The sequence below is a fragment of the Felis catus genome, chromosome B4, assembly GCF_018350175.1.
Source record: "Felis catus isolate Fca126 chromosome B4, F.catus_Fca126_mat1.0, whole genome shotgun sequence".
Classification (NCBI taxonomy): domain Eukaryota; kingdom Metazoa; phylum Chordata; class Mammalia; order Carnivora; family Felidae; genus Felis; species Felis catus.
In genome coordinates, this window is record NC_058374.1 from 60,876,478 (window position 1) to 60,903,514 (window position 27,037).

A 27,037-nucleotide genomic window follows, 5' to 3' on the forward strand; every position below is an offset into this window, starting at 1 on the left:
ACATTGGGGGTGGGGAGGAGCCTCCTTAAAATAAAAACAAATTTCCATGGCTGTCTCATGAATCCAAAGTTCTTAAACTTTGTTTTAGAATTTTAGATTATTTGGAGATTAATTTCTAAGAAAATTAAGTATAGGGAAGAAGTATAGGCACTTCCAAAAGATTAGGGGTAAAAAGTCTTGAAACCTTGGAATATTGAGGACTTGCCTGTCCCAGGAATGGCTGATAGGAGATGCTTAGCATTATTCAACAGTGCCCCCTTCTGGTAAGAGTGCAGATGTCAGAAACTGAGCTTCTGTGGAGCCTAAAGAGTTTCTCTGAAAGGGAAAAAGGGAGATTTTCTTTTTAAAAAGAACCGAAATTCTGATAAGAAATTAGTTGGAAATAATTTGTATTCCAGTTTTTAAAGTTTTATATTAAGGAACTATTTCCAGATTTTCCAGCTTGGGTTATTACAGTTCATGTTGGAGATTTATATTCATACCAACAGTGTTGCCTCCAAGTATACTTGGGTAGGGTTTTTTTTAAATAGAAAAATGACCTTGATTTATAATTGTTTTCTTCAGTTATTTCTTTTTCTTTTCAAATTGTCATTATTTATAGAGGTAAAATAAAACAATACCAAATAGGAATTCAAAGCTCTTTAACTATGAGAAAGTGGAAAGATATACATAAAAAAGATGAAGGAAAATCACTAAGAATTCATATTATGCAAGGATGATTAATAAATGGGAGAAACTGACATTTTCCTTAAACACGACTCTTGAATGTGTAGATAAAGAATCACAAGCAAAATGTTATTAAATGATGTCACACAGTTCACAACCTCATCGATAAAAGGAGAAAATAGATATCCTCTTATTGAAATATTGCATTAATAATTGAAATAATAACTAATGAGTAGTTATTGTGTAATAATGCTAAGTAATACTCTCCCCCATTTTACAAGAAACCACGTCCAATTTAAAAGCCTGTGGGTTTTCTGGAAAGTGTATTTCCTTGTGGCATCCCTTTCCCTATGTGTGAATCATTACACATAGAAGTTTAGAATAACCCCTCGTTAAGAAAGTTTTATCTCTTTTACCATTGTTCTATTCTTTTTTATGGCATTTTGGTATAATTCTGTTCTGTCATGTTAATTTGTGGCTCAGGAATAGGGACCTGTAAGATGAGGAACAAAAACATATTAACTGTTGGTGGGGTCTTCATGGCTTATAGTAAAAAAAAAAAAAAAAAAATCATCTCCTTCACAATACTTGAAGTTGGTATTATTTAGCATTCTAATTTCCTTTTCTGGGCTCTCGACAAAAATATGTCACTGTTTCTCAGAACACTTAGACAAATTTTACAAGCAAATTAGTTTTTTTAGAAAGTGGCAGTAGAAGAAATACCTGTATTATGAAAACTTTTGGATTATTTTCTTTTTCCTATTCCAAATATAACATTGTATTATGACAGCATATTTGTAAATGACGGGGTCCTATCTATCTATCTTGGTATAGATTAGCATGTTACTGCTTTCCTGATATATTTCATTGCTTCCTTTTTTTGACAGGGGCTAATGCAAGAGATCAATGATTTGAGGTTAAGAGTCAGTGAAATGGACAATGAAAGACTTCAGTATGAAAAAAAGCTGAAATCAACCAAAGTAAGTTTTCTCAATGACAAAAATGTTTAAACACTTGACTCACTCCTTACCTGTGATCAATAATATAAATAAGTTTTCAACCTAGTGTATGATAAAGAAGGTTATTTTACAAGTGAATGAACAGTTTTCCCCAAGCTGGAGACCTTCTTGAATTGAAGCACTACTATTCTGAATAAAAACCGGGCTTAACTAATCTAGTAAAACATAACCTGTTATTTCTCTTAATTACCTAACCTCCTTTATAAACTGATACTATTTTCTTGGTTATTTAGGGTTGTCTTTTTCTATCTATAGTTTTCTTTCACACCTCTGTCTCTCTACCAGTCTTTAATGGCCAAACTTTCTAGCATGAAAATCAAGGTGGGTCAGATGCAGTATGAAAAGCAGCGGATGGAGCGAAAATGGGAGTCACTGAAGGTGTAGTAGACTTTGGGTAACGGGGTCCTGGGCCTGTTGCTTTCTGGCTTGTGCTGTTTTGCTGTGATAGTGTTTTTAGTAGCATGTGCATTCATTTTGTGTGTGTCATCTGCCTTTTAAAAATACATCTAAAGCTGATGAAAGGGACAATGAGATCCCTAATACTGTTTTCAGAAACGTACAACGTAATTAGTGTGAAAACAATAAACCGTATTCATTTATAAATTAACTCTCAACCCTCTTAGCGTGTCTGAGATCCAAGCATGGTAAAATAGTTGCAAAAATGCACCTATGAAAAAATTCTGTTTTGTAGCAGTAGTAAAGATTGCTTTTTCCTTTGGGGCTTTCTTGAAGGTAAATGTATATAGCAGTTAATTGTACCATGGCAGTGAATTGAAATTACTGCTTAAAAGAAGCTTCTAGCCAGTGCTACTGAAAATTCCTTATACTCGGTCTCCACTCCTATCATAAGTAAAAAGTATGGAGCCAAGTTTCTGGCTTTATTAGAGATCTTCTCATAATACTAAACATAATACACTTAGAGACTGAAAATAAAATGTTTATTGAATATCAAAGAACATTTATTAGCACTGCATAGCTTTATTTTCTGTGTTCAATACAACCAGCAAAATTTAAATTTGCTAATGCTAAGTTCTTCACCAAAGTTAAACTGAAAATTAAACCATTAGCAAATAGAACATCGGACTTGGAATCTTTAATAGCTGTGTAGTAAAAAAAGAAGAGGGGGATTTAAAATCTGTTTGCTCAGTCTTTTTTTCCAGTGTTGTTAGAGATTCTCTTCCTTTAGTTTGGGGTTGAGGATGAATTATTTAGTCCCATTTTTTTGGCTAACATTGTTCATCACTTGCTACCATTAATTAAGCTCTACCTTGTCCAGTGAACATAAGTGCCATCTAGGAATACTAAATAAATCTCAGTCAAGTCTTAATATATATTTTCCAATTTGCATTTTATTTTGCTTTTATGACACTAAGTGTCTAATTTGATTATCATCCTTGATTAACTTGGGGAGATTTTTTTTTTTTAATTTATTTAACATAAGATTTAAACATTAGGGCCACCTCGGTCCTAATTATACTTTAAAAGGTTTTGTTTTAATTTGGTCACACAGAAGCCTGAAATACTTATACCAGAATACTTTCATTAACTGTCTTGCTTCCTGCTTCCCATTGCCACTGTCTGATTTCTGAAGTCTGCATCTAGATCCCTGTCGTTTTTTTTTTTTTTTTTAATTGTTTGTTTCATTCACAAAGACTAATTATTGATTTAAGAGTTGACACGCTCCCTGAATATTCTCTTTTGGCCATAATCTGTTTTAAAACAAATTTGTCATTTGTAGGACGAACTGGCATCTTTAAAAGAACAGCTAGAAGAGAAGGAATCTGAAGTAAAAAGGCTACAAGAAAAATTGGTGTGCAAGATGAAAGGAGAAGGGATGGAAATTCTTGATCGAGGTAGCTATATACATTTGACATTTGTTACCTTTGTTGAAACCCTCCCTACTCAGCCCTCCCTATGCTCCCTCTCTCTGTACAAGAACCCAATTTTAGTGGATATTTAATTCCACAGAAAGGGCAGAGGAGTAGAAACAATTATAAGCCCAGGACAGCAGGGAATCCTGAGACTCTTGCCTGTGCCTGGGGATCTGTTAACTTCCTCTTCAGCAGCTGGAGAAGGGTAGCTCTGTACTTCATCGGATATTTATTTTAGATTACCAAGTTGTAAATTCTCACGAAAGAGTTCTTGTTCAAATTGCAGTATAAGGGAGTGTCTGAGAGCATTAAAAGGAACCATCATTATGCCCCAAGATTATTTTCCTCTGAACTGAACTTGAAACAGCACAAAGTAGGAGATTTAGAAACCTTGCCTGCCCTTTTGAGAGAAGAGAGGAAAAGACTCTGCATCTTTGGAAAATCAGTGAAAATTTACTGTGGATTGAGCCCTCAGCCTGCTAGAAAGCAAAAAGAGGGGAATTCTGGTTCTGAAAAAGTATATGAATTTATCAAAATTGTTCTCATAATTGAGGAGGTTTGTTTTGAAAATTGTATGGACCATAAATTTTAATGTACATTATACTTGAAAGAAAATAACTTGAATGAAATGTGGTTTTTATATTATATTTGGAAATATAAATGCACATAACACCTGACAACACTAGGTTCAATTTAACCTTTCTTTGCTGTTAAAGATTATTGTGGCACTGCAGAAAACCAAAGCAACTTCTGACTCTTTTGAAACAAAAAAAATTGCATTTAGTGTAGCTTTAGTATGTTTATCTGTATTATGTGAAAGTTGGTAACATCATTGTGCAATGAGGGCGTTGAATTAGGTTACCTTTAATGTCTTTCTTGGCTCTAGAATATCCTGGTTTTATATACCTGTAGTTATTGCATTCCACTATGGATCAGAGAACTCAATTCATCAAATATTGAGGAAAATGGATTTTTTTCCCTTGTGTATTTTGGCATATATAGAATTTGTGTGTGTGTGTTTGTGTGTTAAGTAAGCTCTACGCCCAACATGGGGCTTGCGCTCATGACTCCGAGATGAAAAGTCACATGATGTACCAACTGAGCCAGCCAGGTGCCCCCAGAATTGTGTGTCCTTAAAGGACATTCATAGGCAGGTCATTCTTGTAGGGTTTTAAGAATGAAATGGAGGGGTGCCTGGCTGGCTCAGTCAGTGGAGCATGTGACTCTTGATCTTGGGGTTGTGAGCTCAAGATCCACATTGGGTGTAGAGATAACTTCAAAAAAAAATAAAGTCTTAAAAAACAAAAAAAAAGAATAAAATGGAATCATAGGACTTGTGGGCTAGAGTAGTGGTACCCAAAGACTGATACTGGTCTGTGAACTGCTTGTTACCAATGTACAACCAGGTAAATATGAGGGTTGAGAGCAGGGTTTAAAAACTTCATGGCAGTCTGATGTTGGCATAACATCTAATTGCATGGTCACTGGACTCCTCCTTATTGAGGACATAGACTATTTATTTCAGTATTGTTGAATTTGAGTGGTGAGTTTCATGTGACATAAGCAATGTACTAGGCACATTCAGGGGGGCCATATATTGAACTGTAATAGAAATGTAAAAACAACCAAAGCATCACTAGTGGGTTTTTCACCATGTATAGTGTAAGGAGTGCATATGTGTACTCCATTTTATACAAGAAAATTGACAGAGGTAAGAACTCAAATTTAGTTCTTTAGATTAATTATATTCGATTCTCTTTCTAACCTTACACAGAGCATTATATATTGTAATGCCATTTGTAAAGTCACAAAATAGTGCTTAATATTCAATTTTTATAGGGTTAGCATTTCTTTATTTTAGGTAAAAGGAAACTAAATGATAGTGCTTTTAAAATATTCACTGTTGTAATGTATACTAACTTCCAATTCGATGGGTTTTCCTGCACAGATGAAAATTTTAAAAAGAAGCTCAAAGACAAAAGTAAGGTTTTTGGTGTATTTCCATCAGCCTTTACATTCACCAAAAGTACTACTTGGACTGTTCTTTGCATGTGTTTTAAAACATTTCTCTCACCAAAGATGTAAAGTTGCTTCATCAATAAGCTCTCCATTTCTTCAGAGTGCAGTAAATAGAGGGTAAATAAACAATAAAAACAAGGAGTAAAAAGGTCATTTTGCAGATTTTTTCTGATTTAGTCCTTTGGCTCCACAGGATACAACAGAGCACTCAGAGTAGTAGTGGAGGTGAGAGAGCGTTTTCTTTGTAGTCCAGGAGATATAGGGTCAGAGGAGAAAATTAAAATGACTCATCAATGTTTTGTAGCTCGCTTTTTCACTGAGATCTGCGTTAGGAATTAAACATACCCTCTTGATGTTCGAAATGAGATTGTACCTAGGCTGACTAACAGAACCCAGATCATACAGTGCAGCATAAAGATAAATCCTTAATGGGCTCTTTGCTTTTAGATACTGAATTCTTAAGTCAAAGGAATTTGGCATCACAAAAGAAAAAAAGAAAAGAAAAAGAAAAAAGCAATTTCTACAGAATATACCTTAATTGAAAATGTTAGGGGCACCTGGATGGCTCAGTCGGTTGAAGGTCTGACTTTGGCTCAGGTCATGATGTCGTGGTCTGTGAGTTTGAGCCCCACATTAGGCTCTGTGCTGACAGCTCAGAGCCTGGAACCTGCTTTGGATTCTGTGTCTCCCTCTGTCTCAAAGCTCCTCCCCCGCTCACACTCTGTCTCCCTCTCTTGCTCAAAAATAAATAAACTTTAACAACAACAAAAAAGAAAATGTTATGCCAGTGTTTATGATGCACCACTGTTTTAAAAGTTATCTTAAGTAATATTTTTTTTTTCCCTCAGAAGCAGGTAACTTAGGTGAATTTTTTTCTCTATTGAATTTTTTTAATTTGTGATTTCATTTTAGGTTGACTTTTCCATCATAAAATATTTTATTTATTTATTTATTTATTTATTTATTTATTTATTTATTTATTTATTTATGAGAGTGCACATGGATGGGCATGGGCACACACTTGAGTGGGGGAGGGGCAGAGGAAGGTGGAGAGAGAGAATCCAAAGCAGGCTCCAAGCCCAGTGGGGAGCCCCACACAGGCTTCATCTCACAACCACGAGGTCATTCACTACCTGAGCTGAAATCAAGAGTCAGACCCTTAACTGACTGAGCCACCCAGGAGCTCCAATATTTGTTCTTTTATTATTAAAGTAACATGCTTTTCTATTAGGCCATCAAATTTTAAGGAAAATCACATTTACCTTACTTTGGCTTTTATGTTTTAAAATAGTATTGGAAATGATGTTTATAGATGAAGCAAAGTGCTTATTATCCTTCTGTGTGGAACCTACAACCAGCTGCTTAGCATGACTACTCATATAAATGCCACGTTCCATCAGGCTCTTACCATTCATGTCTCCATATTGGTTAAAATGAAGTATCATTTTCTCTGCTTCTGTCATCGTGTACACTGTTCATTGCTTTCACCCACTGCTTTCTAGGTTTCTTTTTTGGAAAACTCCATGTTTTCTTTGTTATAGCACTGAAATTTCATGTTCAGTGTTCTCATGAAGATTTTGTTTTGCTTCTAGAGAGGGTAGTTAGCTCTCACTTACCCTTATTGTTAGCAATGACCGTTCGGGTGACATAGAAGGTGTTCATTTTTCAGATTTTCCCTAAAAGGAGGATATGGATGGTAAAAGTTTCATTAAAACATTACAGTCTGAAGAGGCAGCCTCTTGTTATTGTCACACCTATTAACTAACGTGAACTCTTTTGTGATGTTGTGATATTTTCAGATATTGAAGTACAAAAAATGAAAAAGGCTGTGGAGTCTTTGATGGCAGCAAATGAAGAAAAGGTATCTAGATGAAATTATTTATATGGATGTGTAACACCATTGTGATCATTCCCTGCCCTTTCTTGAGATATGTCACCTTGAAAGAACATAGGCTAAACACTGCTGAAGTTGAGGGACAGCCGTTCTCCCTTTCTACCCAAGTGTGCCCCTGCTCAGTGGTGGCAGATGTAATTGGGATTATGTACAGAAGAATGGCAGCCAGCAGCGCTGGCTCCACTAAGAATTCCCTCCCCTCCTCTCCATGAATTTAGAAAATGTTCAAGCTCTCAGATCACTTCTTTATATGCGGGTAGGAAACGAGAGAAAGGATATGGTCCATGGTGCACCCTTTGTGTGGTCACTGGAAATCCTAGGCTAACGTGAACCCTGAAGGAAGTGGCCCATGACAGCTGTAGCTTCGTGATGGTGTTGATTTTATTCGTGTTATTTCCTTCTCGTTCCTGGATTCTTTCACATCAGGGATTGCCTCTATTCTCCTGAGAGATGACGTACGAGAAAACAGAGGCACAGGCACTATGAAATCAAGTATGGCCCCAGGCCCTGTTTTAGGTACTCCGGCCAAATGGCCAAGGTCTCTGGGAGTTCTTTTCTCCCAGTTGCTTCTCTCACTTCATCCTGCTTAGAGCAGGGACACAATTACCTACTAAAACAAGGTGTTTCTTGGTGGCCTGCATGATCAGCCATATATCCAACTGGCAGCAACACTTGATTTCAGCTCCTGTCATCAGAACTACTTTTACCTCATGTTCCTTAATGAATGGAACAAGGAGGCATTTTCCCGAGAAAAGATTAATTTCAAGGAAGTAAAAAACAAGCAAATGCCAAAGAACTTTGTCTTGATCTTTTTCTCTCATCTTGTGCCTTTCTCTTAACTTCTCTCTATATTTTTGCCTTTCATTTTCTTTATTTGCTCTTTATTATATGGAAATAAACTCACTGTCCTGTCACCCATGTGGTTTCTTTTTTACTAGTCTTTCCTACTATTGAATACAAAGGAAAGTCATTAGCAAGGTGCCCCCATAGCTTTTACTTTTTAAAAATAATCATTGAAATTCATTCGGTTTTAATTTCCCTCTGCCCAAAGAGCAACAATAACAAACAAAACTCCCAATGTTGACTGAGGGCTTATTAGATCCTCAATCTGCTTTAGGAGCACCAAGGGTGACAAGTTTTTAGTAGTTCCAGAGAGCTTCAAAGAGGCCATATTTGAGCAAAACCTGAGGAAAAGCAAGAGTTGTTCATTAGGAAAATGAAAGCTTCTAGGGAAAGTATCTGTTACCCAGAACATGTCTCAAAAGCAAGGCTTGAGACAACCAGTGCATCCTGGGAAAGTTCAGAATGATATAACAGGTGGAGGGGTAGATGAGCCTGACAGGGGAGCTGCTGTGAGGTGTTAGGCAAGCTGGAGTGCTAAGCTAATCATTTGGGGTATTAACTGTAGACCTTGGGCAGTGACATGATTTAAATTGTCATTTTAGAAAGCGAACTCTAGTGGCAAAATGTAAGCAAGAGTAAGGGAGGCAGAGTTAGGACAGAAAAATTAAGAGGCTGTTAAATAGTCTAGGTGAGAAATGAAGAGGGGTTGAAATACAGCAGTAGAAGTGAAGTGGTGAGGTTTTCCAGAAATTTACAGATTGACAAGATTTTTTTTAATCTGAATTTGAGAATAAGTTTCTAGTTTGAGTAGCAAAGTGAATGATAGTGCCCTCAAAGAGTTAAGGGAATCCAAGCAAGAGGCTCAAGTACTGAGGGCAAATAATGAGTTTAATTTTAGGTACATTCAATTTGATGTGCTCATGGGACATCTAAAAGGAGATTTCTCATAGCAAGTGAGTCTAAATTTTAGGATTAATGCAGAATTACAGATTGGTAGGGAATGGACCCCATCAATTTTAGGAGAAGTACAGAATTATAGATTGTTGGGGATTAAACTGTAATTGATGTATAGTTAGCTTTTGCTCCAAGACCAATCACGTACATTATTTCTCATACTTCTGAGGGTTGGCTAGGTAATTGTTATGGTCTGGGCTGGCTTTGCAGATCTCTGCAGTTAGCCAGTGGCTAGGATGGGGCTGGATGGTCTAGAATGATGTGATTCACCTGTCTGGTGATTAACCGACTTGTATAGGTTGGTCCCGTCTGGGATGTCTCTTCTCCAAATGATCTCTCATCCTCCAGTAGACTAGCCTATGCTTCTTCACATGGTGCTTACAAGGTTCCCTAGAGCAGAAAAAAGAGGGCAAGCCCTAATGTGCAGATAAATACCTTTCAAGCCTTTCCTTGCACCACATTTGTTTATATCTCTTTGGCCAAAGTAAGTCACATGGACAAGCCCAAAATCAGTGAGGGAGAAGCTAGGGAGCCCATCTTTATAATCCACCAGAATGAGGGTAAAGGACAAAACCTAGAAGTGCTAACAGCTAACATTTCATGATCTGGGTTGGCCAGATAGTGGGGGTTGTAGAAGTAGAATATCTTATCTGGTCAAGGGATTAAGAAATCAAAATAGAAGAAAAGAAAGAATGGAAAGAAAAGGGAACAAAGAAGGAAAGAGTGGGGTCAGTCAAGTACCAAACAGAGGTCAAATTAGACAAAGGATGAAAAGTGTTCATTATTTCAGTAAATAGAAAGTCCCTAATGACTAATTGAAGCAAGTTTGGTTGAGTGTTTTGTGAAGGAAAAAGTCAGATGGTGACTGACGACATCTGATAAAGACAGCAGGTGTAGACCTTTCTTTCAAGATCTGACCTAGAAGTTGGAGAGGAGAATAATTAAAGTTGATTTTATTCTTGTTTTTTTTTGTTTGTTTTTGTTTTGTATCTTATTACCTTGTTTTGTTTTTGTTTTTTAAAGATGGCAGCTGAAGGATAGGATCTCTAAATTTAGAGGTACTTCTTCTCTATCTCTGATGTACGTAGGAAAACTATTCTAGATATTACCAGTTTTACTAAAGTCTAGAAGTCTTCTTTGGATAATGTAAATAATTCATGTCTACTTATTCTTTGTGTCACAGTTTTACTGTTTAAAATCAATAGTATTAAAGATGATAATTGATTTTATTATAGGATCGGAAAATAGAAGATCTTCGCCAGTGCCTGAACAGGTACAAGAAAATGCAAGATACGGTGGTACTGGCCCAAGGTAAAAAAGGTAGCGTAGCTTTCTAGGTTTTTCTACTTTACTTGATTTTAAGTGGCTGTGAACTTTGACATTTGGCCTTGTTTTCTTTCGGGGAGCTTATCCATTATTCCAAATTAGTTCCTTTGTTCATTCAACATTATTATTAGGCATCTGTTCTCTGCAAGAGAGTGTGTAGGCCAATGAGAATACTGTAGATTGTTTGGTTGGTCAGGGGGACAGCATTCCAGAGAGAGGGAGGACAACAGTGTGTTCAGGAGGTTAGGGGGAAAAGAGCTTGGTATGTTTAAGAAGTAAAAGAAGATGAGTATGCCTGGAAGGTACTGAGCAGGGAGAGAATGAGATGAACTGAGCTGATAGAAGTTGAGTGTCACCCAGGCAGTGAGAGGCATTCAGTTCTTTGAGCCCAGAGGGATTCACTGATGGTTTTTAACACGTCAGTGGCATCTGCATAACAAATGGACCATAGTGGGAGGAGGGAGCAGTGTGGGAGGGAAGAGAAGCCAATCAAAAGACCCCTGCAGCATTCCAAGTGGAATGATATGATAGGTACTGATAGGAAATATATTTTGGTGTTAGAATCAACATTGGTTTGATGGACCAGATGAGAGTGAAGAAGAGGAAAGAATCAAGAAAGATTTACCTTTTTGACTAAAGCAACTGGGCGGATGATGATTCCATTTACCAATATAGAGAAGCCTAGTGGAGGAACACTGAAATGTGTTCAACATTGAATGTGTTGAGTTAAAAAACAAAAACAACCCGTGAGACATCTAAGTAAAAATAGTCATGCTTTGATGGTGATTAAGGTGTACAACTTGTTGAGATGAGCACAGGATCATGTATGGAAGTGTTGCATTACAATATTGTACACCTGAAACTAATGTTAACACTGTATTTTAACTAGCAAAAATAAAAACTGAAAAAAATAGCGATCCCTTTTGATGTATTGTTATTTTATCTGCACGTGATCCAGTTGGCCATCCTCCAATGTGGAAAATCTCTGGGGGTCATTTAAAACAAAAACGTCAAGAACTTTGAAAGTTTTCTTGTTCATTAACAATATGTAGGTGGGGGTTGTTTGCTCTAAAAGTAAGCACTGGTAATAAATCTTTTGGAGGGTACTCGTGAAACACTCAGATTTTGGAATTTCAATTTTGATGAGCCAAAAGGAAAGAAAATCATATATCAGACCAAAATTTCTGGTGGGGGGGGGGGGGTGGAAGAAAAGATTTTCATCTTTTTGTTCACAGGGCTTAGCCTGAGTTAAGACTTTGTAAATATCCCAATGAGCAAGCAAATGAACCTTCATCAGTGTTCTTACATGCGATGCTCATCCGTCAGCATTTTCTGTGCCTTCAAGAGAGTGTCTCTTTTTAGACAATATTGCAGATTCACAAGTGATTAATTTTTACATAGTTGTAGCATTTAAAACTGTCTGATTTTATAGAATCTCAACATTGTAATTCCTATATTTAAAAATCAAGGGAAAACATTAATTTATGTAAACAGATTATTTTATAAAACATGTAGGAAATAGGGAAAAGGGGTAAAATTGTTTGTAATTGCACTGGCATGATCACTTTTGTCAATTTCATGTATTTTTTTTTTCCATCTTTGTAAATGCATATAAATGTAGCTAAAAGAGATAGTTTTTAACCACCATTGAAAATTATGTCCTGTTCTAATGAAGAATTTATAAATAGTGATTTCTCACTAGGATTTATATTTATTTAGATAATCCTTAGAAAATGCCATTAATACCTAAATTTTAATAAAATTAGAATAAATATCTAATAAAACCTAAATTAAGAAACTAAGTCTAGTTAATAGCTTTAAACGAGCATATGATTTGCCATTTTGTATTACTCAGAGAATAGTGTGTTAAGCAACATTCTTTGGTTTTAGAAAAGAATATCTGGCACTGTTGCCCAGCACTTAATCCTTTTCATCACTGGAGATGTAAAAGAAATTCTTAAAGTTGCTGCTTTCCTGGATGTATGATTGAATTTGTCCCTAAGGCTATTCTTTCTGCCTTAAAATAAATGAAATACAGGGATCCTCTTAAGGAATCAAAAGATTGCCTATTTTTTTTTCTTTTCCTTTTTTCTTTCTATTTTTTGTTGTTGTTGTTGTTTTTGTTTTCTTGTTTTCCAAGAACACAGTAGTGATGAAGATTGAGTTGTTTACTGGGTGGCTGTATTACTATTCTGAATTAGTTTGTTCTACCACTGGTATTCTCCAGCTTGGTTATTTCTGAACTGAAATTTGTAAAGCCCTAAAATCTGAAACAAAATTATGGGAGGATTTTTGGACTAAATTAGCTTTTGATTTCAATGCTGTGAGTCCATGATTATATCTATTAAAACTACCATGAATTAATACCTTTGTTAACACCACCCCCAAGCCGCAGGTGCTCATAGTTTGGGATGTTTCCTAGATGCCATGTTGTTATTTTTCTAATGATTTCAGGAGAAGGCGAGTCTTTGGTTTTTGAAGATGAGGAAAAAAAAAATTATATTCAGTTGGTATTCTTCCACCAAAAGTGAAGTGTAAATGAAAAGCTGCTGTTGTCCTCCTTTTGTTTTGTCTTTTTCTAGGCCAAGATAGCGACTTTGAAGATCTGCTCACATCCAGTTCCATCTCCACTTTGCTGGATGCACAAGGTTTTAGTGACCTGGAGAAAAGTCTGTCACCTACACCAGTAATGGGATCTCCCAGCCGTGACCCATTTAACACAAGTGTTCCAGAAGAGGTATTTACAGAGTCTCAGTTTTTTGCTGAGATTCATATTGCTGACAATATGAAGAGATTGTGTCATCGAAGGTTAAGATGCTGTTGACAACATGAAAGACATGGGATCTTTTCTCAGTTTGACTACTGACTGAGTTTTGGCAATTTATGTGTCTCATAGGACTTCATTTGAAATGTGTGTTTTTTCCCCTCTCTCTTTAATAAATAAATGCCTTGGGTGATGTCAAAATTATTTAAATAATTCAGGAAAAACATGGGAGAATGAGGTCATCCTAAATAGGAGAGGACAATCTATTTATTAAAGAATAAGTAAGGAATAAATGAAGTGGGGATAAAGTTTGATTATATAAAGAAGTTGATTTTAGTCACTTCTGATTGTGCCTCTGAAAAATGATGGACTAAAATTTCCTTGACTTCTTTAGGCTTGGAAAAAGCAACTGGACAGGAATACTCAGTCTTGAACTCATTTACTTTTCTTTCACATCCAACTGGTGCCAAAACCTGTTTCCATTATCTGTTGCAAACCACCCCAAAACATTGTGGCCTGAATGACAACACTTATTTTGCTGATGGATCTGTGATTTGGGCAGGGCTCAGCAGGAACATTTCATTTTCGCTCCACTGGGCATCGGCTCGAAAGGCACGAAGGCTGCCCATTTGTATGTCTTTATGGGTGGGGCTCCTTTTGGCTGGGACATCAGCTGACGCCCTGCTTGGACATGTGACTGCTTGGCTTTCTCATAGCATAACGTTTAGGTCCTAAGGATGAGCATCCCAGGAGAACTGGGCAAATTTCTGTCACTTTTTATGATAGAACTCTGAAGTCATGTAGCAGCTCTTCTCCTGTAGTCACAGGTCCACACACATTCACAGAGGGGAAGCATAGACCCTACGTGTTGACGGACAAGTAACGACAGCACATTATAAGAAGAACACGTGGGGTGGCATATACTGGTGCAGCCACATCTGAATAGTACAATCTGCCTCTCCACTCTCCGACTATGATAATTTACACCCCTCTCCCATGCAAAATACACTCACCCTCTCTTCAGAGACCTCTTGGTCTCATTCCAGTTAGGCATCAACATCCAGAATCTCATCATCCACACGAGGTCAAGATGTAGGTGAAGCTCCTCACATCTTCTTGGGCACAACTTCTCGAGGAGCCCTTCATTCCATTTAAAGAACCAGGAACTTAAAGGTCAAGCTATGTGTCCCCTCTACACTTGTCGTACTGTGGTGGGATAGGCATAACAACTGCTAGGCATTCCCATTTAAAAAAGAGGGAAAGTGGAAGACACACAGGTGTCATTAGTCCATAGCAATTCCAAAATTGAGCCAGGCCTACATTGCCAGCTCTTTGACAGAGCCCAGTCCCCTGGGCTCTTGGTTATTCCTTCTGAGGCATCTTTCCATTTCCATAAGAAGGAACTTGTAGGGGCGCCTGAGTGGCTCAGTTGGTTGAGCATCCGACTTCGGCTCAGGTCATGATCTCGCGGCCAGTGAGTTCGAGCCCCGCGTCGGGCTCTGTGCTGACAGCTCAGAGCCTGGAGCCTGTTTCAGATTCTGTGTCTCCCTCTCTCTCTGACCCTCCCCCGTTCATACTCTGTCTCTCTCACTGTCTCGAAAATAAATAAACGATTTAAAAAAAAAAAAAAAAAGGAACTTCTAATTGCAGTTGAGTCGTTTTCTGTCAAAGTGTCTGTACGGGTCCAAGGCCTTCTACCTTCTGTCCCTCCCTGTCTGTCTAATTTGGTGTAATAACTTATTTACTTGGAACTTCTTAAGAATTAATTTATAATCCAGTCCGTCAGGTAAAGCATATCCACAAATATCTTCACAATAAGCCTTCTTCTACCTAAAGTTTTCTGTAAGGCTGCTTGGAATATCCCTTTACTTTGAGAGGTTTTGCCTTTTGAAGGGTTCACTGAGATAGCACCTCCTTAAGTCTTCCTGAGGTCTTAACAAAGGCACACCCATGGCTTCATCTTAAGACTGTTTTCCTGACAGCACCTCGATCTTTGCCCTGAAACTGTTTCTTAATTTTTAAAATATTTATTTATTTATTTTTGAGAGGGAGGGAGGGGGGGAGAGAGAGAGAGAGAGAGAGAGAGAGAGAGAGAGAGAGAGAGAGAATATCCCAAGCGCGCTCCATGCTGTCAGCACAGAGCCTGACATAGGGGTTGAACTCATGAACTGTGAGATCATGACCTGAGCCGAAATCAAGAGTCAGATGCTTAACCAACTGTGCCATCCAGACTCCCCGAAAGTATTTCTGAATTTTAGTGTAATGTGCTGTCTAGAGAAACTAAGAATAAGAAGGGTTTTTTTTTTTTTTGCTTGTCTTTTTTTTTTTTTTTTTTTAACAAAACAATTTTGGCTCCCTTATGTTTAACATTTCTTTCTTTGGTCATCTTTTCTTTAACATTTTGCTCTATGTGGTGACAAGAAACTGAGTGGCATCTTTATTTTTCCTATCTGTTCCTGATAATTACATGGTGAGAAAAGGAAATTTGAATTGACTGCAAAAGAATTCAAGGAGGAAACAATTAACATTTCTCTCTTAAATGTAAGACAGGGCTAAAGGATGTCATTAATAAGAAATTAGTGGGTAAGGGAAATTGGAGGGAGGTGGTCAAAAGGTACAAACTTCCAGTTATGAGACAAATGAGTGCTGGGAGTGTAATGTACAACATGATGCTTATAGTTAACATTGCTATCTGGTATATTTGAAAATTGCTAAGAGAATAGATCCAAAAAGTTCTCATCATAAGGAAAAAAAAATGTTTTTCCTTCTTCTTTTTCTTTCTTCTTTCTTCCTTCTATTCCTGTCCCTTCCCATCCCTTCCCTTCGTAACTAGACAAGGTGATGGATGTTAACTAGGCTTACTGTGGTGATCATTTCACAGTAATCTGTAAGTCATTATACTGTATACCTTAAATGTATATACTGCTGCATGTCAGTGATATCTCCATAAAATTGGAAGAGAGAAACAAAGAGTTAGTTAAGGAATAAGAAGTATTTTAGAGGGAAAAAAATTCCCTACTTGCTAAATACATATTTAAAAAATTTTTTTTAACCTTTATTTATTTTTGAGACAGAGAGAGACAGAGCATGAACGGGGGAGGGTCAGAGAGAGAGGGAGACACAGAATCGGAAACAGGCTCCAGGCTCTGAGCCATCAGCACAGAGCCTGACGCGGGGCTTGAACTCACGAACCGCGAGATCATGACCTGAGCCGAAGTCGGACGCTTAACCGACTGAGCCACCCAGGCGCCCCGCTAAATACATATTTATATTGAAGGGAAAACTAATATTTGACAGCCACTGAGTATGCTGCATGTATACAGAAAGATTGCTATTCCATGTAAGATATGCCTAGATAATCTCATATCCTTAACAAAAAGCCTTTGCTATGTGAATTCTACTTTAATGAGAATTTTAGTTTGGAAACAATGATTTGATGATGATTGAGCATGTTCAGCGACTTGGTTAAAGGAAAGCTGGGAGGGAGATTTTGAGGTTGTAGTTAAAGCCCTAAAGTTTGAAATGAAATCAAGAAAATGGGTCACTTGGTTATTGGAACCATCCCTCCCACCCACATCCCCATGATTAGGAACCCAAGGAGCTACTGTGAACTTTGTACCACAGGGGCAATGGCTCAATAAGTGGCCCAGAACTAATCATAAAGATTCAAACTTTAAAAAAAAAAAAAAAAAAGATAGTGCAATAATTTCCTATTTTACAATAAATACGACTTGCTGTTAACAAAATTCAACCGAATGGATTTTAAAGTTCTTACTGGCTCTATTCATCAATTCATGAATCGAGGGACATCCACCTTAGCAGGTGGAAAGGAACTCTAAGGATCTGTACAAAATGAAAGGCTTTTTTAGGCAGAAGGAAGGAGGAACGGGGTCATGCTAGGCATTTGCTGGTTGGTTCGAGTAGGGTTTACTTTCCTTATGTGCAACGAAGGGGAGTCTTGGAGCAGGGTCAGGTAACTTGTGTAGAGAAGGCAAGCGCTAATTGGTTGACCTAAGCCTGCCTTTTCTGGGCACTGAGCCTTCTCTGCACCGAGCATAGAAATTTAGCTAAGTTTGGGTTTGCTGACATGGAGCTTAATACAGGCCACTCCGTCTTGGGCCCAATCGGGTTATTTTAACAGACTTCACATGTTATAACCGTTTATAGTGTCAAGGGAGGAGACCACCCTCAGTAACTGAAACAAAAATCCACAAAGCTAAATTTATTGCCTATTTATTTAACAAAGGGAACTTTGTTGGTCTCAGACAATCTCTTCAGCTGACCATATGTGGGGTTTCGGGGGACGCTTGGAGCTCGGGGACTGGTGGCCTTGCAGAGACTGGAGTGAGTTGACATCAGCTGTGAATGTGTGGTTACAAAGGTGAGACTGTTGACTGATTGGCCTCTAGATGTGTGTTCACTGGTGTGAATCCCTACCTGCCTGGTTGACTTCAGAAGTGAAGTGCTGTCACTAATTTGTTGACTGGCAAAGTGAATTCACTGAGGTGAATTTTATTTTTCTTTACCAGAGTTGTTTTTAAGTGTTTGGTTTATTAGTTTATGACATGCTCACAACCTAAGTACTCTACAGTTGTCAGAAACTATTTAAAGCCAGAGTATAAAATTTCTTTTGTAGATTCCATCCCTAGGATACATAAGGCATTTGTTGGGGAAAATGTGCCATACATTTTTGTTGTGGCTCTAATATTGTTATTAAGCAAAGCATTTTAATTGTATCCACAAATTAACCAGTTTGAACAACATTCTGTGTTAGACTGGTGGTAGAAATTAAAGTGAAAACAGGGGTGCCTGAGTGGCTCAAGCAGTTGAGCGTCTGACTCTTGATTTTGGCTCAGGTCATGATCCCAGGGTCATGGGATGGAGCCCCTTGTCAGGCTCCAGGTACTGAGCATGGAGCCTACTTAAGATTCTCTCTCCCTCTGCCCTCTCCCCCAACCTCTCTAAAATTTAAAAAAAAAAAAAAAAAAGAGAGAGAGAGAGAGAACAGAGGTGTGTTTACAAAGCGCTTTACCCAAATCTCATCTTAAATCATGACAACCCTGTACGGTAGGCATTGCCATTCTCATTTTGCAGGAGAGAAAACTGACACCTAGTTAAGTGACTTACCTAAGGTCACTTAGGCAAGTGTTCCAGAGCCAAGATTTTAACTGGGACTTCAAGTTGTCAGGATCGGCTATTAACTTACTTGATGGTATTTATTATGTTTTATTCAGAACCAAGTTCACGGATGACCTTCCTCCAGAAGGTTTTCTCTGACGAACACTTATTGATGTTTATATACTGAGACTGTTTTGTAAATATAAGAATAGCGTGCTGAACCCAGGTGTATGAAATTTTATCGATAGACCGTGTAATTGTCTTCTTTTTTTTTTTTCTTTGTGACTTATGTTTTGTTTGATGGATTGATTTTTGGCCTTTTTGTAATTACGTTACAGTTCCACACCGGTATCTTGCAAGTTTCGGTCCCTTCATTATTGCCAACATCTAAGGGCTTGGAAATTTCCGAAAAAGCAAAATTGCCTCAACCAGAGACTTCGTTTGAAGAGAAGTACGTCATTTATGTTCTGACATTGCGATATAAATGTTCAACAGAGTAGGTCAAGCAAAGACAAGGATGCGCTGCATTCATTTACAAACATAATTTTTCGCAGGGGCAAGAAACAGGAAGGCATGGGCCAAGGGACTTGAAATCAGTTTTGTATTATTGAAATAAAAGGTGTGGAAGCAAGGAGTCACAAGAGAGGAGTCAGGGGAGGTATGGTGGTCAGGTTAGAGAGGGATTTTAGGGCATTTGGGCTTTATGTCTAGGTCATAGGTGGCCGTCAACAAGTGTTGCCAGGTCCATAGTGACAGTCATGTGCCTGAGGCTGCCTGCAGGATGGCTGGGAAGGATTCAGGACAGGGATACCCTAGTTTCTCCATCAGCAAGTAGAATTTTGAGGGAGCATATTCTCAATTACTTAGTCTTACAATTAGACCAAATAAAAGAAAATATAATGGAGTATTTGTAAAGAGAGTGAAATATATTCCCTCGCACAGTTTTTTGTTTTTGACAATTGTGTTCACTTAGAATATGTATGCTCTTTTACTCTTACAGTGTATAAATTCTTTTTCTTTCTCTCTTTTTTTTTTTTTTTTTACATTTTAGTGATGGAAAAATAATCCTGGGTGCTGCTGTTGAAACCCAGCCTTCTGATAGTCTTTTGTAAGTCATATTATTGAATGTAAAAAATGTCACTTGAGACCTGGCAGAGAGGAAGCTTCTATTACACTAACAATAACCAAAATTAAAAGCAAATGACTCTGAGGCCTGAATACATTAATGCAGGTGTAGTGGTTGGATGGGGGTGCAGGTGAGGTTTGTAAGTTAACAAAGAAATACTTGCTCGTTGACCATTATCTCATGCCAGGTTTTTGCCCATCTTTAACCTTCCTTCATCAGCTTTCACGTGAAGTTCAGTGCTTTGAATTTGAGGTTTGCACTGACTTGCAGTTTGACTCTAGCAGAAAAGAGTCACGAGGATGGTGTGATGGCTGGAAAGGCTACAGTGGTTTTTTGCACTTTCAGTGTAGTAAACCAACCCAACATCTGTGTTTATCCAAGTAAAAGTCTGGATTAAATTAGGAAAATATATGTTCAGAGCAGTACTCAAAGATGAGATCTTTTCTTTTGTTTATTTTGCTCTTTTGTTTATTTGGTAGTCAACACTTCTTTTTCTTTTTTTTTTTAATTTTCTTTTTAATTTTTTAAATTTACATCCAAATTAGTTAGCATATAGTGCAACAATGATTTCAGGAGAAGATTCCTTAGTGCCCCTTACCCACTTAGCCCATCCCCCCTCCCACAATGCCTCCTGTAACCCTCAGTTTGTTCTCCATATTTATGAGTCTCTTCTGTTTTGTCCCCCTCCCTGTTTTTATATTATTTTTGTTTCCCTTCCCTTATGTGAATCTGTTTTGTCTCTTAAAATCCTCATATGAGTGAAGTCATATGATTTTTGTCTTTCTCTGACTAATTTCACTTAGCATCCAGTGATGGAACTACAGTTCCATCCATGTAGTTGCAAATGGCAAGATTTCATTCTTTTTGATTGCTGAGTAATACTCCATTGTATATATTTACTACATCTTTATCCATTCATCCCTCGATGGACATTTGGGCTCTTTCCATACCTTGGCTATTGTTGATAGTGCTGCTATAAACATGGGGTGTGTGTGTCCCTTCGAAACAGCACACCTGTATCCCTTGGATAAATGTCTAGTAGTGCAATTGCTGGATCGTAGGGTAGTTCTATTTTTAGTTTTTTGAAGAACCTCCATACTGTTTTCCAGAGTGGCTGCACCAGCTTGCATTCCCTTGGTAGTCAGCACTTCTAGCAACTTATTTACATGTAAATATAGGAGAATTGCCTTTTAATTTTTTTATGTTTATTTATTTTTGAGAGAGAGAGAGAGACAGAGTGCAAGTGGGGGAGGGGCAGAGAGAGAGGGAGACACAGAATTTGAAGCAGGCTCCAGGCTCTGAGCTGTCACCACAGAGCCTGGTGCGGGGTTCAAACCCACGAACAACAAAATCATGACCTGAGCTGAAGTCAGATGCTTAACCAACTGAGCCACCCAGGTGCTCCCAATTTTTTTTTTTTTTTTTTAGTCTTTATTTTTGAGAGAGAGAGCACGAGCAGGGGAGGGCAGAGAGACAGAGAGGGAGACACAGAATCCGAAGCAGACTCCAGGCTCTGAGCTGTCAGCACAAAGCCTGATGCAGGGCTTGAACCCACGAACCACAGGATCGTGACCTGAGCCGAAGTCGGATGCTTAACCGACTGAGCCATCCAGGTGCCCCGAGAATTGCCTTTTAAAAGGTTCTTTGTATGTTTATATTATTTTGCCTCTTAGAGGAAAGATGTTGCTTTTTTCTATCTCTTTTTTAAGCTGGTCACATATTCCTGCCTTCAAAATCTGAGCAAGACCAGCTCTATATAATTGAATGCTACTTATGTGAAAGAAAGTCTCTGGATGTTTACAGGGTCACTTTGCCTTTACTAGGATAGCAAATAAATTACTGTGGGCAGCAATGGGGATTTTTCTATTATGCCTTGATCATAACTATAAAATGAAGTGCTTTGTCAGATTCAGAAAATTGATTCCCTTGTGAACTGAATTGTAACGCTTTGGCCCTTTATTTTAATTACAAGGATTATATATAAATAGTATGTGAGTATTTTAAAAGTTTCTGGTGTAAATGTATACAGGCAAAGGATGCACCACTAGTCCATGGAAAACACTGTTTCACTTTCAAATATTGACATCACAGGGATAGTCCTACATGTTTTTCCAGCTATCCTACCATGTGCAAGACACTAAGAGTTATTGGCAGGACAGTTAACCACCTCGCTTTTAAAAGAACGAAATGTTATAATTTAGTTAAGCACATAAGTGACTGCCTGAATCAGAGTTTCTTTTATTACCAGGATTCAACCCACACACAATTTTAGTTTCTTTCCAAGGTATTCTACTTAGAAACAGTGGCACCAGAGGCGCTTATTATCAATCCTTATTACTATTATTGTTATTTTTAGAACTTCGAGTCTGCAAAAGTCCAGCAGCCTGGGCAATCTGAAGAAAGAGTCATCAGATGGGGTTGGTTATGTTTGTTTGTTGTTGTTGTTTGTTTGTTTTTTTTTTCTCTTGGTTACCCTGAAAAGAAAATCTTCAGGGTTCTTCATATTTTCCATTTTGCAGATAAAACTCTTTTAAGAAGAGCTTGTAGTTTCTCTAATGAAAAATTATTAGATATCACTGTTAATGCTGAATATTAAGAAATATGAATATGAAGGATTGAAAGTAGTATATAAAACAAAAAAATGAAGACTTTAATAAACCATTACTGAAAATAAATGAAACTGAAATTGTATAGCTTTGAAGTAGATGTAAATTTAATTTATGGAATTGTATGTGACACATTCTCAACATATAAGGGATTCCTGTAACAACCTTAAAATATTGTTGTTGTTTTGAACAGGATACAGAGTCTGTCCAGAAGCCTTCAGAGGTAATTTTTATGTCTAGATTATAATACAAATATGTTTGAGACTTCTAATACCTGTGATTGCTTAAATGCCTCCAAAAAACCAAAACTTAGAATCTCTAAAACATGTTACATGAAAGAAGCCAGACACAAAAGATCACACATGAAATGATTCCACTTATGTGAAATATCCAGAATAGATAAACCCATAGAGACAGAACACAGATTGGTGGTTGCCAGAGATGGAGAGAGAGGAAGGGAAGCTGCTTAATGGGTAAGGGGTTTTATTGAGAATGATGGAAATGCTGCGGAACTAGGTGGATAATGGTTACACAACACTGTGATTGTACTAAATGCCATCGAACTGTTCGATTCAGAGTTGTTACTTTTTATATTTCCCCTCAATAAACTGTTGTAAAAAAACAAACCAAAGAACCCCAAACACTCAAATCAGGCTGTTGATGTTCTTAATGGTCATACTTTGACTTCCTTAGACCTCACAAAAAGTCCTTCTTAGATCACCAGTCTTAGACCAGCCATTCATTTACTATAGCCACCGTTTACAGCAAACATTTTGGTGGGTTTTTTTGTTGTTGTTGGTTTGGTTTTTGTTTTTTGTTTTTTAAAGACATTATCAACAGGGGCTCTGGTTCTTCTTTCCTCTGATTTTTAATCATCAACTTTGTAAAGGGTAGAGAGGCTACTGGTTTGGTAGAGAGGCTACTTCCAAGTGCACTCTCTTGACTGTTGGCTCTTAATGCCTTGAGCCATAATGTAGGTATCATTGATGAGACACAGACAGTCTCTACAGCTGTGATTACAGTCATTCTCTGTCCTTTTTGTCTTTCCAGTTCAATAAATTATTAAGTGATTTTGACATCAGTAATGACACAGATAACAGAATCACTGAATTGTAGCACCTACAAACTTGTAGTTACGATGAGCAGTAGATATGTAGAATAAAATCACCACCTTAAAGCCTGTGTCCCCTCTTCCCTTTCTCCACCTCTGCAATAAAAGAAACAGAGGGCAAGAGATTTTAGAGAAATGAAAACATGCAAACAAAAGCATCTTTGTTTGGATAATACTACAACAATATAATAGATCATATTTCTGTAACTGTGTATTCAAATAACCAGAAAGCTCAAAAATAAACAGTAATTTTTTTATTTAAAAATTTTTAAGTTTATTTATTTTGAAAGACAGCGTGAGTAGGGGAGGGAGGAGGGAGGGAGGGAGGGAGGGAGAGAGAGAGACAGAGAGAGAGAGAGAGAGGATCCCAAGCAGGCTCCGCACTGTCAGCACAGAGCCAAATGTGGGGCTTAAACTCACAAAACCGTGAGATCATGATCTGAGCCAAAACTGAGAGTCAGATGCTTGACTGACTGAGCCACCCAGGTGCCCCAAAAATAAACAGTACTTAAAGTATAACTTAATAGTTAGATTATGGGGCGCTTGGGTGGCTCAGTCAGTTAAGCGTCCGACTTTGGCTCAGGTCATGATCTCACAGTTTGTGAGTTTGAGCCCCGTGTCGGGCTTTGTTCTGTCAGCTCGGAGCCTGGAGCCTCCTTCGGATTCTGTGTGTCCTTCTGTCTATGCCCCTCCCTCACTTGTGTTCTGTCTCTCTCTGTCTCTCAAAAATAAATGTGAAAAAAAATTTTTATTTTTTTTAAATAGTTAGATTACTAAGCAGGCTCAGTTGGTTAAGTATCTGACTCTTAGTTTCAACTCAGGTCATGATCTCACAGTTCCTGGGATCAAGCCCCATGTCAGGCTCTGCACTGACAACATGGAACCTGCTTGAGATTCTCTCTCTCTGCCCCTCCCCCACTCATACTGTCTCTGTTTCTCTCTCTCTGCCTGCCCCATTCACATGAACTCTCTCTCAAAATAAATTAAAAAAATAATACAAGTATAACTTAATTACAGTTCTTCATAAATACCTTGAAATATTGTGGACAGCCCAAGTGGCTTCTAAATCAAGGAAGAAAAATTTAATTATAGCAAGTTTAGTTTTGATGTTAAGTATATCTACATAGTCTTTGAAAATTAGTCATCCGTGTTTGGTAACTTGCAGGCAAAATATGAATATATTCCAGAACACCACTTAAAAAATATATTTAACAGTCACTGATGGTGTCTTCATTTTATTATTAATTCTTTGAGAAGAGGGGCACCTGGGTGGCTCAGTCGGTTGAGCGACCGACTTCAGCTCAGGTCATGATCTCACGGTTTGTGAGTTCGAGCCCCGCATCAGGCTCTGCCGACAGCTCAGAGCCTGGAGCCTGTTTCAGATTCTGTGTCTCTCTCTCTCTCTCTGCCCCTCCCCCACTCATGCTCTGTCTCTCTCTCTCTCTCTCTCTCTCTCTCTCTCAGAAATAAATAAACATTAAAAAAAATTTTTTTTAATATTTAACAGTCACTGATTGTGTCTTCATTTTATTATTAATTCTTTGAGAAGAATATTTAAAATAACTAGAGTAGAATCTCTTTATACTGCTGGTGTAGAAGTGGGGTTAATGCCTGCTTTGTAGAGTGATTATATTATATTGGGCTTCTACTGATGCAGTTATATTACAAAGACTGAACTGTGTTATAGCCAAATATGTGTCATAATTGTTAGAAAAATAAGAAACCTACTGGTGTTCTAGTTATGTAATATCTTATTTCCATGTCCTTGAGGGGAATGAGGCAAATAAAAATTGAGAATTTTTTTTTTACAGTGTTGGCTTTTTTTTAAAATTTTTAAAAATGTTTATTCATTTTTGAGAGAGAGGGAGAGAGAGCGTGCATGCGCGAGCAGGAAAGGGCAGAGAGAGAGGGAGACACAGAACTCGAAGCAGGCTCCAGGCTCCATGCGGTTAGCACAGAGGCTTGAACTCACGAACTGTGAGGTCATGATCTAAGCCAAAGTCAGACATTCAACTGACTGAGCCACTTAGGCGCCCCCAAATTTTAGGATTTCTATACCTTAAATATTTCAAGTCCTAAGCACGTGAGTGATGACCATGTTTTTGTTGCTGCCATAGCTGTTGTTTTCTTAAGTAGCTTTCAGCATTGACCTTTTAAACTTATAATATTTGTAATCAATCTGTTAGTTCCATCATTTTTCAAAATAAAGCCAAATATGTAACATATCAGGTGTTGCACCCGGCATGTGCTAATAATTATGCAAGTTAGTGCTGTGTTACATTTATTATTACTTCTTTCTCAGGATAAAACTCCGACAGAAAGCAGCCCGTTTGGAAGCCTCCCTCCAAAAGCTCCAGGACATGATGCCTCCATGGATGACAACCCCTTTGGTACTCGAAAAGCCAGATCTTCCTTTGGGCGTGGCTTTTTTAAAATAAAAAGTAACAAGAGGACAGCAAGTGCCCCCAACTTGGGTATGTGTGGCCAAAATGCCTTTGCTTTAATTCTTTCAGAATGAGGAAAAGATCGATCTCTTCCCTTGTTCATCTATTTGTGTGTTTTTCTCTTTCTCAGAAATGAAGGTGAATGACTTGGGGGAAAAGTTAGGAAAAAAAAAAAAAAGGCTTCCATCGGTTGAATTCAGTGGTAAAGATAGTTCTGGGTAGGCTCTCACCCTGCTCTCCTTGTTGGAGCATAAACGTAGAGGAAAGACCAAAAACCCTGATGCCCTCTGACTTCATTGTAAACAGCTTCTCATCTGTTTTGAAAGTGGGTAGATTAACCCCATATTGAAACTGCTAATGGAGTCTGCAACGTTGGAAGCACAGTGTGGTGCTTGCCTTTCCTCCCACTGTGTGTATTTTGTGAGTAGGAGTTTGATCCGTGTTTCATTTTGCCATTCTCCTGTGTTCTCTCCATTGGGCTGCGTGTGATTGTGTGCGTTGTTGGGATATCTGAAGATCGTAAACGAAGTGCCAGTGCACCCACCTTAGGTATCGTACCCCTGCATGCCAGCCTTTGCCAGTGCTGTCCTCCAAACTGAGCTAATCCTTGCCCTGGGCATCTGTGATCTCTAGAAAGCGAGCTGGCAGCAATCAGGAAATGTAGTCCTTTACTCCAGAGAGTTCCTTCCACCTCCTGCTGAAAATTAGGACTCTCTGTAGAGCCTATGCTTCCAAGCCTAAATGCTGTTTTAACCCATGCTAATGACACCTCGCAAGGGGCTCTGGGGGGACCTGGAAGTGCACACAGCACCCCTCGGAGACCAGGGCAGGACTATCCTGCATCATAAATTCCAGCCTTTTCACCCTTCGAGTGCACACTGTCTCACACTAACTCCCAGGTCCCAGCAGTACCTTCTTCTCCATGTTTACGTTATCCCCAGAGAGAAATGTTTTCAACCAAATAGAGAAGTCTGTAGAAGATGTTGAAAATGGTCATCTCAGACTTACTTCATTCGGGGGACATCATTCCGACATTGATTGCTTTGAAGATGGAGGTGACGTTTAGTGACACCCAAAGGAGCTCTATGTGATATCCGAGGAGTCACCCCCAAAGTGATTTAAGGAGAGGGGAGGCTCAGTAGGGAAAAAGCATCCTCAAGACAAAGAATAAGAATAGGATGCTTCTTAAATGAGGTGAGTTAGGCAACATTTTCAGGCATGCCAGTACCCATGATGGCTTTAGGGTTTCAAAGGCTCCTTTGGATTTTGGTTTTAT

General features: G+C 38.2%; 1 protein-coding gene across 11 annotated transcripts in view; it reads left to right on the top strand.

Moving 5' to 3' along the window:
- PPFIBP1 (PPFIA binding protein 1) overlaps positions 1-27,037 on the top strand; it is a 179,917-nt gene that overhangs the window by 137,453 nt on the left and 15,427 nt on the right. For 4 of the 11 annotated variants that reach the window (XM_045061589.1, XM_011283855.3, XM_011283856.3 and 1 more), the window contains 13 exons: positions 1,554-1,646; positions 1,971-2,063; positions 3,424-3,538; positions 5,505-5,537; positions 7,375-7,436; positions 10,502-10,586; positions 13,175-13,329; positions 18,813-18,925; positions 19,526-19,582; positions 21,957-22,017; positions 22,400-22,429; positions 25,620-25,791; positions 26,278-26,310. In XM_045061589.1, the coding sequence (XP_044917524.1) occupies positions 1,554-1,646; positions 1,971-2,063; positions 3,424-3,538; positions 5,505-5,537; positions 7,375-7,436; positions 10,502-10,586; positions 13,175-13,329; positions 18,813-18,925; positions 19,526-19,582; positions 21,957-22,017; positions 22,400-22,429; positions 25,620-25,791; positions 26,278-26,310 (1,102 nt within the window). The remainder of the gene's footprint in view (positions 1-1,553; positions 1,647-1,970; positions 2,064-3,423; positions 3,539-5,504; positions 5,538-7,374; positions 7,437-10,501; positions 10,587-13,174; positions 13,330-18,812; positions 18,926-19,525; positions 19,583-21,956; positions 22,018-22,399; positions 22,430-25,619; positions 25,792-26,277; positions 26,311-27,037) is intronic. The other 7 variants (XM_011283858.3, XM_011283860.3, XM_011283859.3 and 4 more) reach the window with 7 other exon arrangements.